The 13736-nt window shown below is 50.6% G+C and overlaps 5 protein-coding genes across 5 annotated transcripts; 3 read left to right on the forward strand and 2 right to left on the reverse strand.

Moving 5' to 3' along the window:
- Positions 1-1344: 1344 nt before the first annotated feature.
- Positions 1345-2088, forward strand: N7466_011359 (DNA-directed RNA polymerase II core subunit RPB11; the record flags this gene model as incomplete). Its single annotated transcript, XM_057170748.1, has 4 exons — positions 1345-1478; positions 1622-1680; positions 1736-1845; positions 1897-2088. 4 exons carry the CDS (start codon positions 1345-1347, stop codon positions 2086-2088), a joined length of 495 nt encoding a protein of 164 aa, XP_057015469.1.
- Positions 2089-2855: 767 nt separating this feature from the next.
- Positions 2856-7319, forward strand: pan1 (actin cytoskeleton-regulatory complex protein PAN1; the record flags this gene model as incomplete). The annotated part of the gene is made up of 2 exons (XM_057170749.1): positions 2856-5569; positions 5636-7319. 2 exons carry the CDS (start codon positions 2856-2858, stop codon positions 7317-7319), a joined length of 4398 nt encoding a protein of 1465 aa, XP_057015470.1.
- A 240-nt stretch (positions 7320-7559) lies between these two features.
- Positions 7560-8729, reverse strand: N7466_011361 (glycoside hydrolase family protein; the record flags this gene model as incomplete). Its single annotated transcript, XM_057170750.1, has 1 exon — positions 7560-8729. One exon carries the CDS (start codon positions 8727-8729, stop codon positions 7560-7562), a length of 1170 nt encoding a protein of 389 aa, XP_057015471.1.
- Positions 8730-9766: 1037 nt separating this feature from the next.
- On the forward strand, positions 9767-10712 carry N7466_011362 (uncharacterized protein; the record flags this gene model as incomplete). Its single annotated transcript, XM_057170751.1, has 2 exons — positions 9767-9829; positions 9906-10712. 2 exons carry the CDS (start codon positions 9767-9769, stop codon positions 10710-10712), a joined length of 870 nt encoding a protein of 289 aa, XP_057015472.1.
- A 164-nt stretch (positions 10713-10876) lies between these two features.
- Positions 10877-12678, reverse strand: N7466_011363 (sugar porter family MFS transporter; the record flags this gene model as incomplete). The annotated part of the gene is made up of 5 exons (XM_057170752.1): positions 10877-11374; positions 11459-12137; positions 12214-12279; positions 12335-12582; positions 12652-12678. 5 exons carry the CDS (start codon positions 12676-12678, stop codon positions 10877-10879), a joined length of 1518 nt encoding a protein of 505 aa, XP_057015473.1.
- Between the last annotated feature and the right edge of the window lie 1058 nt (positions 12679-13736).

Consider the following 13736-nt stretch of genomic DNA (forward strand, 5'->3'; position numbering starts at 1 on the left):
TATATCACCAGGGATCTCTTCATCATATCTTTCTTAAAATATAGTCATGCAGTCACATATCATGCCTGAATTTAGCCATTTTTAGAAAAGTGGAACCACAGCGCTTCTGAGCTCGAGAGCTTGGACTTGGCTTCAAAAGAATTTCCTTCAAAAATGTTCTCCGATTAATCCTTGCATATGTGGGTAGTCCCCGCAACCTTGGACACTGCTACAAAAGATCGGCACTTGAGATGCGGAGACCCGAGGGCGCAACATCCAGGTCATAGGTGATTCTCGGAGAAAACGAACATTAACTCGCACCCAATTGCCCATTATCTCCAATGTCAGTGAATTCCATGGCTTCTGATTTGATTCGATTATTAGCAAAACGAATCTGTATAAATACCTTATCGTGCGCCCGAATAATTATTTGTTTATGCAAGCAAGAGCCAGGTCAAGCATTACCACGTGACTAAAAGCCATCAGTCACATGATATCGAAATATCACATGATTGATATCTCGATTTCGATCTTGATCAACGACATCACCTCTTCATCAAAATCGATCAGGTCCAGACACTCAACGCCATCATCTTCATTAATTCACTTGAACACCAGATATACGGGTGTCATAATAAGCTGATTAATAGTGTTTTATTGCATCGATATTCACTTTCTCACTTCGGAAGGCATTGAATCTTGGAGCTGCGAAATTGTCCAAATTCGGAAAGTATTGACTATTGTTCTACGCATTTTCGCGATACCTGGCGGTTGGAAGCGTTCACTACTGGCGTAACTTGCGTGTGATTTTTGAGTGTTTGATTTGTTTTCTTGATTCTTTCCTCGAATCTTCTTCAACCCTCAAACCCTCATCCTTTTGTTCATTCACCTTCTGTCTTCCTTTCGAGCACCCATCTGCCTTTATATCCTGCCAAGCTCATAATCTGCAAATTTCACAATGAACGCGCCTGACCGGTAAGTCTTTGCTCTGCTATTTTGCCCATTTGATTTCATGTTCCTCTCTTTTCTTGGTTGAGACGGATGGCTTTTGTTCGATCTGTGCCTCGTCATTCCCTTTAAGCCATTACTCGATGAAGCCTACAAGTTCCTACACAAGAATCCATGGATATGACTTTCAATCTGGACACTTGTATTGATCTAGTCTACAGTACCAAAGAGTCCAAGGTGAAGGAGCCTAGCTTCAAAGCCGACTTGAATAGGTTGTCCTGGCTGTTATCATCTTGTGCCATCGAAGCACTCCCCCTCACATTTCTATGCTCTCACTTTGACTTGTTTTCTTCCCCTCCAAATATTTTTCTATTACCCAAAACTGTCGTTCGTTCGTTCTGTGCCTGTTTTCGCGTTATGAGCGTCCCCCCTCCTCCTACGGGCTTTAGCCCCCCATTTGTCACAGCTACCGTTGCTATTGCGCGGGCTGGTGGTCGCCTTCCCGTGTCTCGCCACGAGACTCTTCGGGCTGTCGATGACCGCCCCGATGTGTCAGTATTTTGGCGAAGCCTACTTGACTGTATCACCAAATTTCTTGTCCCCCGTTCTGACTCGACGTGTTTCTGCCTTCCTCTTTCTGACTCAACATCTTTTTGCCCATGAAATTACAAATGACTGACACGTCAAAATATAGCTACGAGGCTATTCTACTCGCCCCCAATGAGCCGAAGATCGAGTCCGTGGAAGACACTCGTGAGTCACTTACTTCATCTTAAACAATGAAGGTTTTCTAACGGCTTGGCTTTAGGTATTCCAAACTGCCGTGTGTTCACTTTCCACAAGGAAGACATGACCCTTGCCAACTTGCTCAGTGTTCGCTGCCTGAAGCACCCCAATGTCCTTTTCTCTGCTGCCCGGGTATGTCTGCTCCCTATACTTCATATGACCAGTGTTGCTCATTGTATCCAGGTTCCTCACCCCTTGACCCCCAACTTCGAGCTGCGTATTCAGACTGATGGTACGATCACTCCCCGTGATTTGGTCATTACCATCTCCAACAGCATCATTCGGGAACTCGGTCAACTTTCCCGCGAGTTCACCAAGGAGTTCGAACTCGCCAAGATGGCCAAGGCTGCCAACCAGCAGCAGGCTAACGAGTAAAGAGTTATTAGAAATCTTCAACATCCGGCCTTCACCTGGAGTAGATGTTACGTCCGAGTGATTTTTGGTTTTCTGATTGCTTGCTTTTTAATTTTTAGTGTGAGCGGCACCAGAATGGTTTCACAGATGCTCCCATGCCTTTCTGGTAGGGGAAGTGGTGCTGGAATTCTGTCTTGATGCTCGTGCCTGTTCCCATATCTCACGACCCCTCGGTCTGATGATTCGTTTTTCCCGTTTGCTTTTTTTGTGTGTGGTTCCATAGTTCCGGCGAGAACTCGGCTTTGTTATGATGATCGTTCGTCGAAAATTCCCCATGTATCTATTATGATCTCTTTAGTGCAATGGCCAATTGGCATTCACTATCTCCATCTCCACTGCAGACCCTGATCGTAATCGTAATCGGGTTGTATATATTCCCCGAAGTTAAAAGTAACGACTTGGGTAGAATGGTATTTACTAGTAGGTGCTCGGTAATCACAGTAATTACTCATTGCTTACACTCAACGATTCAAAACATTGACGATTTCATGGCTCTTCCTAGTATTAGGAGCCCCGCCTCGCATGCTTGAGGTTGTATTTATAGCTCAAGTGCACGGGGAAGCTGTGACTAAGCGCCCAAACAGGCTAGCGTTGCCTCCGCGTCCCTGCGACGGCGTCATTTACGTTGCTCCTGATCCGCCCCCTCTCTACACTTGGTTTCTTTTTTTTCCATCAATCTCTGTGGTTATTTTGCATCTGCTTTTGTCCATGCGAGCGCTGTGTTTATAATGTACTCATCGTCGAATACCTTCCTCGGCGGTGGTGCCAGTGGCCGCCCAGGCCAGGCACCATTCATGCAACAACAGCAACAGCCTCCATACTCGCAATTCCCTCAGGGTCAACAGCAGCCACCGATGCAGCAACCCCAGCCAACAGGGTACGTTGTTCCGCAGCCGACCGGTTTTGCTGGTCAGCCATCGCCATTCGGTAGCTCGCACCTCCAACCTCAGGCCACCGGATTCCCCGCGGGACAGCAGCTTCAGCCTCAGTTCACGGGGTTCCCTGGGCAGCAACCACAGCAACAGCAACAGCATCTGCAGCCTCAGCCGACTCAGCAACAAAGCCTACAGCCTCAATATACCGCATTCCCAGTCCAGAATCAGCAGCAGCCCCAGGCCCAACCGCAACCGCCGCAATTGCAGGTCTCTCAGGCAACAGGTCTCCCTGCGCGATACAAGACCTCGAGCGAGATGGCGAACTCCTTCCAAGATGTTGGTGTCGCTAGCCAGCCTCCACAAGTTCCACCCAAGAACGGATCGAAAATTCCGAGTATCCGGCTTTCTTTCATCACTGTTCAGGACCAAGCCAAGTTCGAGCAGCTGTTTAAGTCAGCCGTCGGCGATAGCAAGACAATGGAGGGTGAGAAAGTGAGGGATCTTTTGCTGCGATCCAAGCTCTCAGGCAATGATCTGTCGAAGATCTGGATCCTTTGTGATTCTACCAAGTCAGGCCAGCTGTTCTTCCCGGAATTCGCATTGGCTATGTACCTGTGTAATCTGCGATTGACTGGTCGAGAGGTCCCATCTGCGCTTCCCGAAACAGTGAAGAATGAGGTTTCTAGCATGGTTGATATCATCTCGTTTGGTGTCCCTGACGCTCAGCCGGCACCGGCCCCACGGACCAACGCCCCTAATTTCGATGCTCCTCTCATGGAAAACACCGCTACACCACCGATCATGCAGCAACCCCAGCCCCAGCAGCCCAGCAATGCTGCTCTTCTTACACAACTGACTGCGCAACCCACCGGATTCTTCCCTCAGCAGACTGGCATGCAACAGCCCCAGCAGACAGGCTTCCAGAACCAATCGCAGTTCCTTCAGCCGCAACAGACTGGTTTCCTGACTAACCCTCAGGCCACTGGATACTCTGGCCCTCGGCCTCCGATGCCACCCATGCCCACCGGTTATGGATCGAACTTGAGCCCTGCACAGACTGGTGGTTTGACCGCTCAGCCTACTGGTATTCCCGGACAGTGGGGCTTCATCAACACCCCGGCGCAAGGTTTGCCCAATATTGAGGCTATGAAGCAGCAGCTTATGCCTCAACCAGGGCGTGAGGGTGGCTTTAACATGTCTAACCTTTCTGGTAATGCTACCGTGGCCTGGGCCATCACCAAGGAAGAAAAGAAGATTTACGACGACCTCTTCCGTGCGTGGGATGGAATGCACAAGGGCTTCATTGGTGGCGAGACAGCCATTGAGATCATGGGTCAAAGTGGATTGAATCGCAAGGATTTGGAGCGTATTTGGACGCTGGCAGACCCTCATAACCGTGGCCGTCTGAATATGGATGAGTTTGCGGTCGGAATGCATTTGATTTACCGTGCTTTGAATGGTTATCCTGTCCCTAGCCGTCTCCCACCAGAGCTTGTCCCTCCTTCTACAAGACACTTGAATGATTCCATTGGTACCATGAAATCACTCTTATCCCAAGATGCGGAGACTCGAAAGACCACTGGCGCCTTTTTGCAGCCGCAGAAGACCGGTGTTAGCTACTTGAAGGACCACTCTTTCCGTGGCGGTGGTGGAGGACAATCTGGTGGTAACCGCAAAGATGCTACCATGTTCAAGAACAACGACTCAGCGGCCGGATACCGTTCGAGCGCACGCCGTCGTGTCGGTAACGAGGCTCGTACCCCTTCGCCTGCTGCCTCTTCCCACACCTCTGAAGGAGATGAGCTTTCCGTAGAGCAGTTGCGAAAGAAGATTCGCGAGACCAATGTGATGCTCGAAGCTGTGGATTTCCAGGATGAGAACAAGGCCGAGGATGACGAAGCCCTTGACCGTCGGGATCGTCGTGAGGCAGAATCTCTGATGGATCGTATTCGACGCGTGCAGGACGACATTGACACTCACCCTAACGCCTCGTTCCGCAACTTGGACAGCGGAGCGGAGCGCCGAGCCCTCCGTCGCCAATTGCAATCATCTGAGGATCAGGTCCCACAGGCTGCCTCCGAAGTGCGCCGTGTTGAGCGCGAAATTGCCGATGCTAAATTGGAGCTCTTCCGTCTCAAAGAAGCCAAGGCTAACCCCAACGGTGCTTCCAACATTGTGGGCACTGGTCCCGGTGGTGCCGTGACTGAGGCAGATCGCATCAAGGCACGTGCACGTGCGCGTATGCAAGCTCGTGCTGCAGAATTGGCGGGACGCCCTGTTCCCACGACAGAAGAAGACAATGGCGAATCTGCTCGCCGGATGGAGTCCGAGAGGGCCAACGCAAATGCCGAGAAAGAGCGCAACGACACCATGACACGTGATGTTGAAGAAAGTGTTCGCGATTTCGCTCGGAGCCTGGAAGACAGTCTCCGTGATGAAGGTGATAACTCTACACGCTCGCACGAGAAACGTCGCTGGGAGGATGCCCTGGGCGTTGAGGATATCATCCGCGACTTTATCTATGACCTTGGCCGCAACAGTCGCACTGCGCACATTCGCAAGGAAGAGTATGATAGCGCCCTCCCTCGTATTTTCAAATTAAAGCAACCAAGCTAACAATTCTTTTTTGGCAGTCGCGAGAGAACTTCACAGGAGGAGCGTTCTAAGTATTCTTCGCCACCAGCTGATTCGCCAGTATCTCGTCCTTCGATACCCGCCTCCACTGGCTCGTCAAGCTCACTCCCGGGAAATACTCATGAAGACCGCGTAGCTTCTGCCAGAGAACGTGCCCAGAAGCGCATTGCTGAACGTATGGCTGCTGCTGGTCTTAAGCCAGCTGATGCTTCCGAAACACTCCAACAACGTCAGGCTAGAGAGAAGAAGGAGCGTGAGGAGCGTGTCAAGCGCGCTGAAGAGGAAGATGCTCAGCGAGAGCAAGAGAGACAACGCCGCCTGGCCGAGGAACGTGGTGGCCCGGCCCCAAGCAGTGCTGCTGCCCCGAAGGCTGCTGGCAAGAAGCCTCCACCTGCACCTCCCACCCGCAGAGCCCGAACTGACAGTGCTGGTCAGGCCGATGCCAAGAAAGCCGAGGAGGCTGGCAAGGCCGAGCACGCTGCCCGTGATCAAGCGATTAAAGAGGAGCAAGAAGCTCAGGAGATTGAAACCCAACGCCTTGAAGATGAGTCGAGGCAGCGTGAATTGGAATTCGAGAAAGAGAAAGAGGCATCAGCGGCTCGACTGCGTGCCCTTGAGGAACAAGTTCGACAGGGCAAGGTCAAGAAGCAGGAGGAGAAACGCCGCAAGGAAGAGGCCGCTCGCCAGGCCAAAGACCAAGAGGCCAGACTTGCAGCCCAGCGTGCTGAGCTTGAGATGGCTAGAGAGCGTGAACGTGAGTTGCAACGTCAACTTGAGGAAAATGATGACAGCTCCTCGGATGATGAGGGTCCCGAGAGTGTTACCCCCCAGTTTAGCACCCCGCCGCCTATTCCGACTGTTTCTGTTCCTGAGCCCGAGCCTCTCTCTCTAGCAGAGCCAGAGAAGGTCCCTAGCCCCGTGGCCAGTTCACCCGAAGCTGCTTTCTCAGCCGCTTCGCCCGATGCCGAGTCCAAGAACCCCTACTTCAGGTCCCTCAGCCAGACTGCCGAAACCGAAGCAACACAGGCCACTTCACCCGCTGCCCAGTCGACTAATCCCTTCCACCGGTTCACGCAGCAACAGCAACAGCAGCAGCAAGAGAACACAAAGCCCACCTTCACAGGTGCCGCCCCTCTGGAACGCAAGAGCCGTGCCCGCCCCGAAGAGGATGACGACTGGTCTAATGCTGGCTCTGATGCTGAATCTTCTGATGATGAAGATGATCGACCCACTGGTGGCAGTGCCAAGCAGCTTGCTAGCATCTTGTTCGGTACCATGGCTCCCCCTCGTCCTCTGAGTGCCATGGATGAAGAGAAGCCTGCTACTCCTGCTCAGGACAGTCCCGCTGCTCCTCCTCCCCCTCCTCCCCCTGCAGCATTTGCTCCTGTGGCATCTCCTGATTCACCCGGCCCGCCGACTGGTGCGCCTCCACCGCCACCGCCACCACCCCCTCCTCCTCCTGGTGCCCCTATGGCTGCCCCTCCTCCCCCACCACCCCCTGCAGGAGCTCCCGGGGTCCCGCCTCCACCTCCCCCTGCAGGTATTCCCCCGCCCCCTGCTCCTCCCGCTGCTGGTGGTGACAGCCGCTCTGCTCTCCTTGCATCTATCCAAGCTGGTGCAGGTTTGCGCAAGACGAAAACCAACGACCGTAGCACGAGCTCTTCAGCTGGGCGTGTGCTTTAAGGATGTCATCTTTTAGACGTACATACTGTACAGAGTGGGCCAGATGGTTTTTTTTTTCTTTTTCTTTCTTTCTTTGAAAGGAATTACGAACACCAAGGCATGAAGTGAAGGTGATGGTAGTTAGTTGTTGGATGTGTGTCATTTACAAATTATTCATTGGTATTATTATTTTGCTATAAAGTCCCCTTCCAAGACAAACTAGAACAAGTTCATGTAAGTCCCAGCATAACAAATTGATCTTCAAACCGTACTAATCGGCTGAATCAAAGAGTAGCTCGCAGGAGAGTTAACCTCTTGAACTCCAGTAGAAAGAAACAAAGGAGTCATCTCCCCATCCTCACTAAAGAAAAGACTCGGCCGCTCCCTCCGATAATACTCAATCTGGGACCCATCAGTAAACAGAACAGTCGTATCAAAAGCCACCGTCTCAGTATCAAACACCCAAGGCCCATCCCAAGACCTCGAGTAAGCATGCCGCCCAACATTAGGCCCATCCCCGAATCCCGCATCAGGAAGCAACGAATGCACCAGCATATGAAAGTTCCCCCGTTTATCAACCCAAACAAAAGGATCCTCACTCGCCTCCTCGAAAACAGGCCTCCACGAACGAGCCCTATACGGACCCGCAAACGTACCCGCAGACGCAATACCAATCCGCTCCGTCCCATTACAATCAAACGGACACCCACGATACCCAAGAAGCACCTCCCCATCCCCATCCCCATCCCCAACATGCACCGGCGCCGGATTCGTAACATCAGCATCCCACCCCACCCCATCCACCCCCTCAAAAACCACCCCAAGATCCACCCAACTCACCAAATCCCGCGACCCCAAAACCGCAATCCCGCTCTCCCCATTCACCCCATTGCCCACCCCACACCCGAACTCCACCACCGCACAAGCCCCCGGCAACTCGGCCCTCACACACCCAATATGATAAAGCAGATACATCTGCTCGCGCGCACTCCACAGCACAGAGGGGTTATGCGCAAAGCTAGGCGCAACGACCTGCTTGAAGGCATACGGGCCCTCCGGGCCTGTGCTGGACTCTGCGCGGATAATGCGGCTGTATGGCGACCAGTAGTCCAGGCCGCAGTTGTGCGTGAACTCGGAGACGAAGAGGTGGTGGAGGGTGGTGTTGTGCGGGTCTCGGATTATGCTGTTGCACCAGGATGAGATGCCCTCGGAGGTCCGGTTGTAGCCGGTGTTGGGGGTGCTGGGGGATAGGTGTAGGTGGCCGCAGGTTGGGCCTGTCCAGCCGGGGTCGCAGGTGCAGGAGTTGGAGGTGCAGAGGCCGTTTAGGTTACAGTCTTCGTTTTTGGTGCAGGGTTGGAATTGGGGTTGGGATTTGGAGGGGGTTAGGAGGGTGCATGTTAGTGTTAGGAGGGTGAGGTAGATGTGCTTCATGGTTTGTGGTTTATTCAAAAGGAATGGAATGATGGGTATTTTGAATGGATCTTGGATTGATGGATTGAGAGTCTTGGTTATCGCCCTAGATGGACATACAATGTATGATCTTACATGTAAATACTAGCACTTATATACGGCTCTTGAATCTTGAATCTTGACGCGGGGAAGCTACTATGTTTCATTGATATGTAGGGTTCAATTGATTGCCGCATGGATGTAACCGCTTTTACAGATGCAGGAAGTCTCATGAAGATCTCTGTTGCATCGGTTTTGTGTTTATTTGCCGATATTTACCCGATTTATTGTCCGATGTTCACGTAGTTTAATCTAGTACTTAGCGTAGTGTAGTTTTTAGTTTGGACATGGGCGTTCCAAGGCTTTAAAGCTTCAAATGTTGCCCTCTACTTATACCGCTGCTTTGAATGACATTGAATGCATAGATATCATTCAAGTGACAACATTTGAAGACTAGTACTAGGTAATGAGGCTGAACTCCAATGAGGTATTTATTTTTCAAGGCCAGAAATAGAATACCATTAGCTGCCCACTAAGCGTTAGGCCGCGCGTCTCTACTGTTCTAAAATCCAAGACAGCTCCAGCAATCCTTCGCGTATCTCAATGTTTGAATAACCAACCTCCGGGGCAGTTTCAACTTATCTCTAGCTAATTGCTGGTACATATCTTCTTTTTATGTCCGGGGAGGAAATCAAAAAGCCATTTGGATTGACGAGATTTATGAAGTAGTTGAGGCTCACTCGAATCACCAGCCCTAGAGGGCCCGGGCCGGCGTCGCCGATTCCTCGGGGCGTCACAGGTGGAGGTTAGAGTGGATTATAGTGGAGTCGAGAGAATCCATGTTTTCTTATCTTTTTGATTTACCAGGCTCACCCATGAGGCTATAAAGAGCAGCATAAGGCTCTATTGAAAAAAACTGCCCAAGCTCTTCGTGAACCCCAACCCTTCACCTCGGAACTTCACACTTACTCGCGCACATCGGAACCCATATACAACTTCTCACGCTATCTCAAGCCCAAATGCAAAACCTGGCTACCCCTCCAAGGCTGGCTCTAGCTGGTGTCTCGATTGCACTAATTCCCGTGAGTCATCCTGACCCGATGCACATTTCTTTCGGCAAAGCCTTATCCTACAGGCTACAATCACCCGATCCTCCAGCGAGTCAACAGGCTAACATACACGAACACAAAGGCAATATATGCCTACGGAAACGTCCAGGCAACGTTAGCCGCGACTTCACGTCCAGTAGCAGGAGCTAGCTGGCCCGGGCTTCGAGGCTTCCCGATCTTCATCCTCCACCGACTGATCAAAGTCTCTTTCCTCTCAAGATTCAGTATCCATGTCGGCCCAGAGAACGCGAATCTCGCCTGCCTTGCGGTCCTGAACGTGGCGATAGAGATGCTACTTTCGAACCTCAAAGTAGCCAATGTGCATGCGATTCTCACTGAGCCTTCACGTGTGCAGATTCCGTTTACTCGACGCGTTCTGAGCTGGGCGATGTGGAAGAAGAATTTTTCGGCGGCGCTGCTTTATAGCACGGCCTCGAGTATATGCTTTTATCTCGCTGTGCATATGTTCCTTCTGTTTTCGACATTTAATGGTGATGACTCGAATAGCTATAGGCTCGTGATGATTGGTATTGCTCTAGCTGTGATGGTCGTTCTCTACTTTGTTGCTGTGGTTCCTAGCTATGCTGTCTTCATCCGGGTGGCTGCTTCTACGGTTGAGTACCGAGACAGTCGCAGCATTGAAAAGACCGAGGGTGTCAAGGGGACCTGGGGGAGCTTCCACTGGCTGGATTTTCGGAGATTTAGTGGGATTCTTGCCCAAGTGCTTGGGTTGGAAATGATTGTCGCTACGTGTTTGTCATTGCTTATAGTATCTCTCTTGACCTTTGAGGAGTATCCTTTGAACCTTGATATGCAGGATACTGCGGTGCGATTTATAATTAGATATGCTTGTTAGATAGCCATGGCGGGAGCTTTCATGCACAAGCCTTTGATTCTCCAAACACAATCTTAATTTCATAATTTCCTAGCTCTCAAGGGTTCGACATTCTTACATGGGTATAAGTAAAACCACCAAGTATGTCAAGAAACAAACTGATGTCTTCAATCAAAAGCCTTCAGCTAAGCAAGAACTTCCTCATGGGTACTAAAGTGCTCAATCTTTTCCGGACTAATAGGCAACGGCATCTTACTCCGCTCAATAAACCTCTTAGTCTGCGTGCCAGGCACAAACCACGGCTCATTCCTGAACAGAGTATTCATATCCTCCAGAGGCAGTCTCGTGGTTTCAGGGAGCACAAACCAGAAGAATACCGCGTTGGTGAAGTTGAAAACGCAAAAAATGACATAGAAGCCCCAACCTCCGATATTAGCGATGGCAGGAGCAGTAATCTGGCCGATCATCGTATTGAAGGCGAAGGAGACCATAGTTGCGATGGAGACACCCTTGGATCGCGTTTTGGTATCGAAGATCTCGGCACAGATGACCCATGTGAGGGGTCCGACAGTGGCGCTGTAGGTGAAGTTGTAGCACCAGGTCATGATGATAAAAGCCCAGCCGGCAGAGTTATTGTCTGTGGTACCCGGGGGAAACTTGGCGATGAGGATGGTGGGAATGATCTAGAATAAAACGAAAGTTAGCCGTGATAACTTACCACAAAGACTTCTGAGAAGATGAAGTGGGCCATGATAGAGTAGACATACAAAGAAGACACAATTGCCCAAATTTCCAAGAATCTGCGGCCACCTGCGCCCAGTCTTATCAATGAAGAGCATACAGAGGAACTGGGCGATAATAGCAATAATCGAGCTGATACCCTGGTACTTGAGTGTGTCGTTGGTAGCAATGCCCATCTGCTTGAAAATAGTAGGACTGAAGTACTGGATAGCACTGACACCCGTCATCTGAGCAGCAGCCTGGACGGAACAGGCCAAAAAGAGACGGCGGAAACAAGAGCGATCCGTAAAGAGCTCAGTATAAGACTTTGCCTCGGCTTCATGCTCATGGGCGATGGAGTTGCAAATCTGATCGTACTCCGTCTGAACCCAGGGATCATTAATGTCGCCGCGAGAGTGTAGTCGCGCAAGTGTCTGCAGGCCTTCGTCCAGTCGGCCGTGGTCAATCAGCCAACGTGGAGACTCGGGGAATAACAGGATCAAAGCGGCGAGGAAGACGGCCGGGACCATTTGGATTCCCAGGGAGATGCGCCATTGGCGTGAGTCTGTGTCGGCGAAATTGATATATGTGCCCCAGGAGATCCAGGATGCGACGAGAGAGCCAACTCCCAGCATGAGCTGCTGGAGGGAGGTGACACGTCCACGAATATCGGGATGTGCGAGCTCGGCTTGGTAGATGGGTACGATCATGACCAAGATGCCAACTCTATTGTTATAAATAAAATTGTTAGTTTTTCAAGGTTCCTGTGTGGATATTGAGTTTGGGGACAATTTCAACTAACCCGAGACCGGCAATGGCTCGTCCGGCATACAGAAAGGCGACTGTAGGTGCGCCAGTTTGTAGGCCACTGTCAATGTCTGTTAGCCGGATTCATGGCAGCGATATGGGTGTCGTATACACACCCTCCTAGAAGAAAGATAATAGAGCCGACGAGGATGGTAATTTTACGACCCGAATAATCACCCAGGGGACCAGCGAAAATGGAACCAAAGAAAGCACCGCCCGTGAAGACTGCAGTAATGGCTCCACTCTCAGTAGTATTGATATTAAACTCATTGACCAGTGATGGACTGGCGATGGCCTCGGCAATAACACCAAGATCGTAACCATACAGCACAGAACCCAACGAAGCAAAAACACAGACCAGGAACTGAGATATCGTGATTCGTTAGTGAGAATCTGCATAGTAAACAAGACAATCCGAGGCATCACCACATACCTGGTACCACCTAGGAGGGAGCGACATGGTGATTAGTACGCGCTTTGCGATTCTGACTCCCAACTGCGCCGCAGAACCCGGAGTCTCCCTTCTATATGAAGGGCCTCTCCATCTTGTTTTCCCTTGTCACCAACAACCTCGGGTCTTACGGTCCGAGTGTCGGGGTACCGTAGTTAGCGCTCTCCCATTGGAGGAAATATGGCCGGTGGAGGACTAGGGGACGCTGTTCCCCCGCAGGAGTTTTTCCGATTATTGTTTAGAATAATTGACATCTCCGCATCTCCACATCTCCAGCAACTTGGAGACAAGACCCTTGTCTGGCGAGATGGTGAGTTATTGGAAGGATGGAACTCGCGTGATGAATCCAAGGGCCGAGGATTGCGTATGCTGGGACTTGGGCCCTGTGAAAGATAGAAATTAGTTTTTGGCGTTCATTTGGTGGAAAGGGGGGCTTGCTCGTATAGTTCCGTCCCGGAGGCTTATCACTGCTTGTGTATTGGGGTGGTTGGCGGTCCGTAGGCCAAGCCAAGCCTCCAGATCCCGGCACGCTTAAGCCGGAACTCTGTTAAAGGGAAATGGCGCAAAATGGCGGAGTTTTCGGAGAAGTCTTGGAAGATAAGCGGTCAAAATGCTCTTCTCGCTTAAATCTTGTCAATATCGTTATTCCAGGTTTAATGGTCATCGGGCATGAATTCTCCAACCTCCACCGGAGACAGTGTTACATTACTTTAATTCGGATACCTCTTTATACCAAGTAATAAAACTGGTTTTTTGTTTTTCGATTTTGATAGTTCTTTTAGAGCTTTATAATCTTTGAAGTGACTTCCTGTAAGATATACTAGTCTAATCCTGATTATTGTTACGGCGTAGTCGTAAGCGTGGTACATGCATGGTATTTCTAACTAGTAGTTAGAGCCTTGAGGGGGGTTCCCCCTCCGAATATACATGTGTAATCATGTCACCAACCAGAATGGTAACAATTATTATAGCAGGTAATGAATTGCTTCAAATGGTTGATTCTTGAGACCAGGACCTCCAGTGTTGGAACAAAAAATCCACCATGGCTTCCGATTCATTAATGCGCA

Source organism: Penicillium verhagenii (assembly GCF_028828195.1).
Source record: "Penicillium verhagenii strain IBT 33310 chromosome Unknown utg000013l_segment0_segment0, whole genome shotgun sequence".
Classification (NCBI taxonomy): Eukaryota; Fungi; Ascomycota; class Eurotiomycetes; order Eurotiales; family Aspergillaceae; genus Penicillium; species Penicillium verhagenii.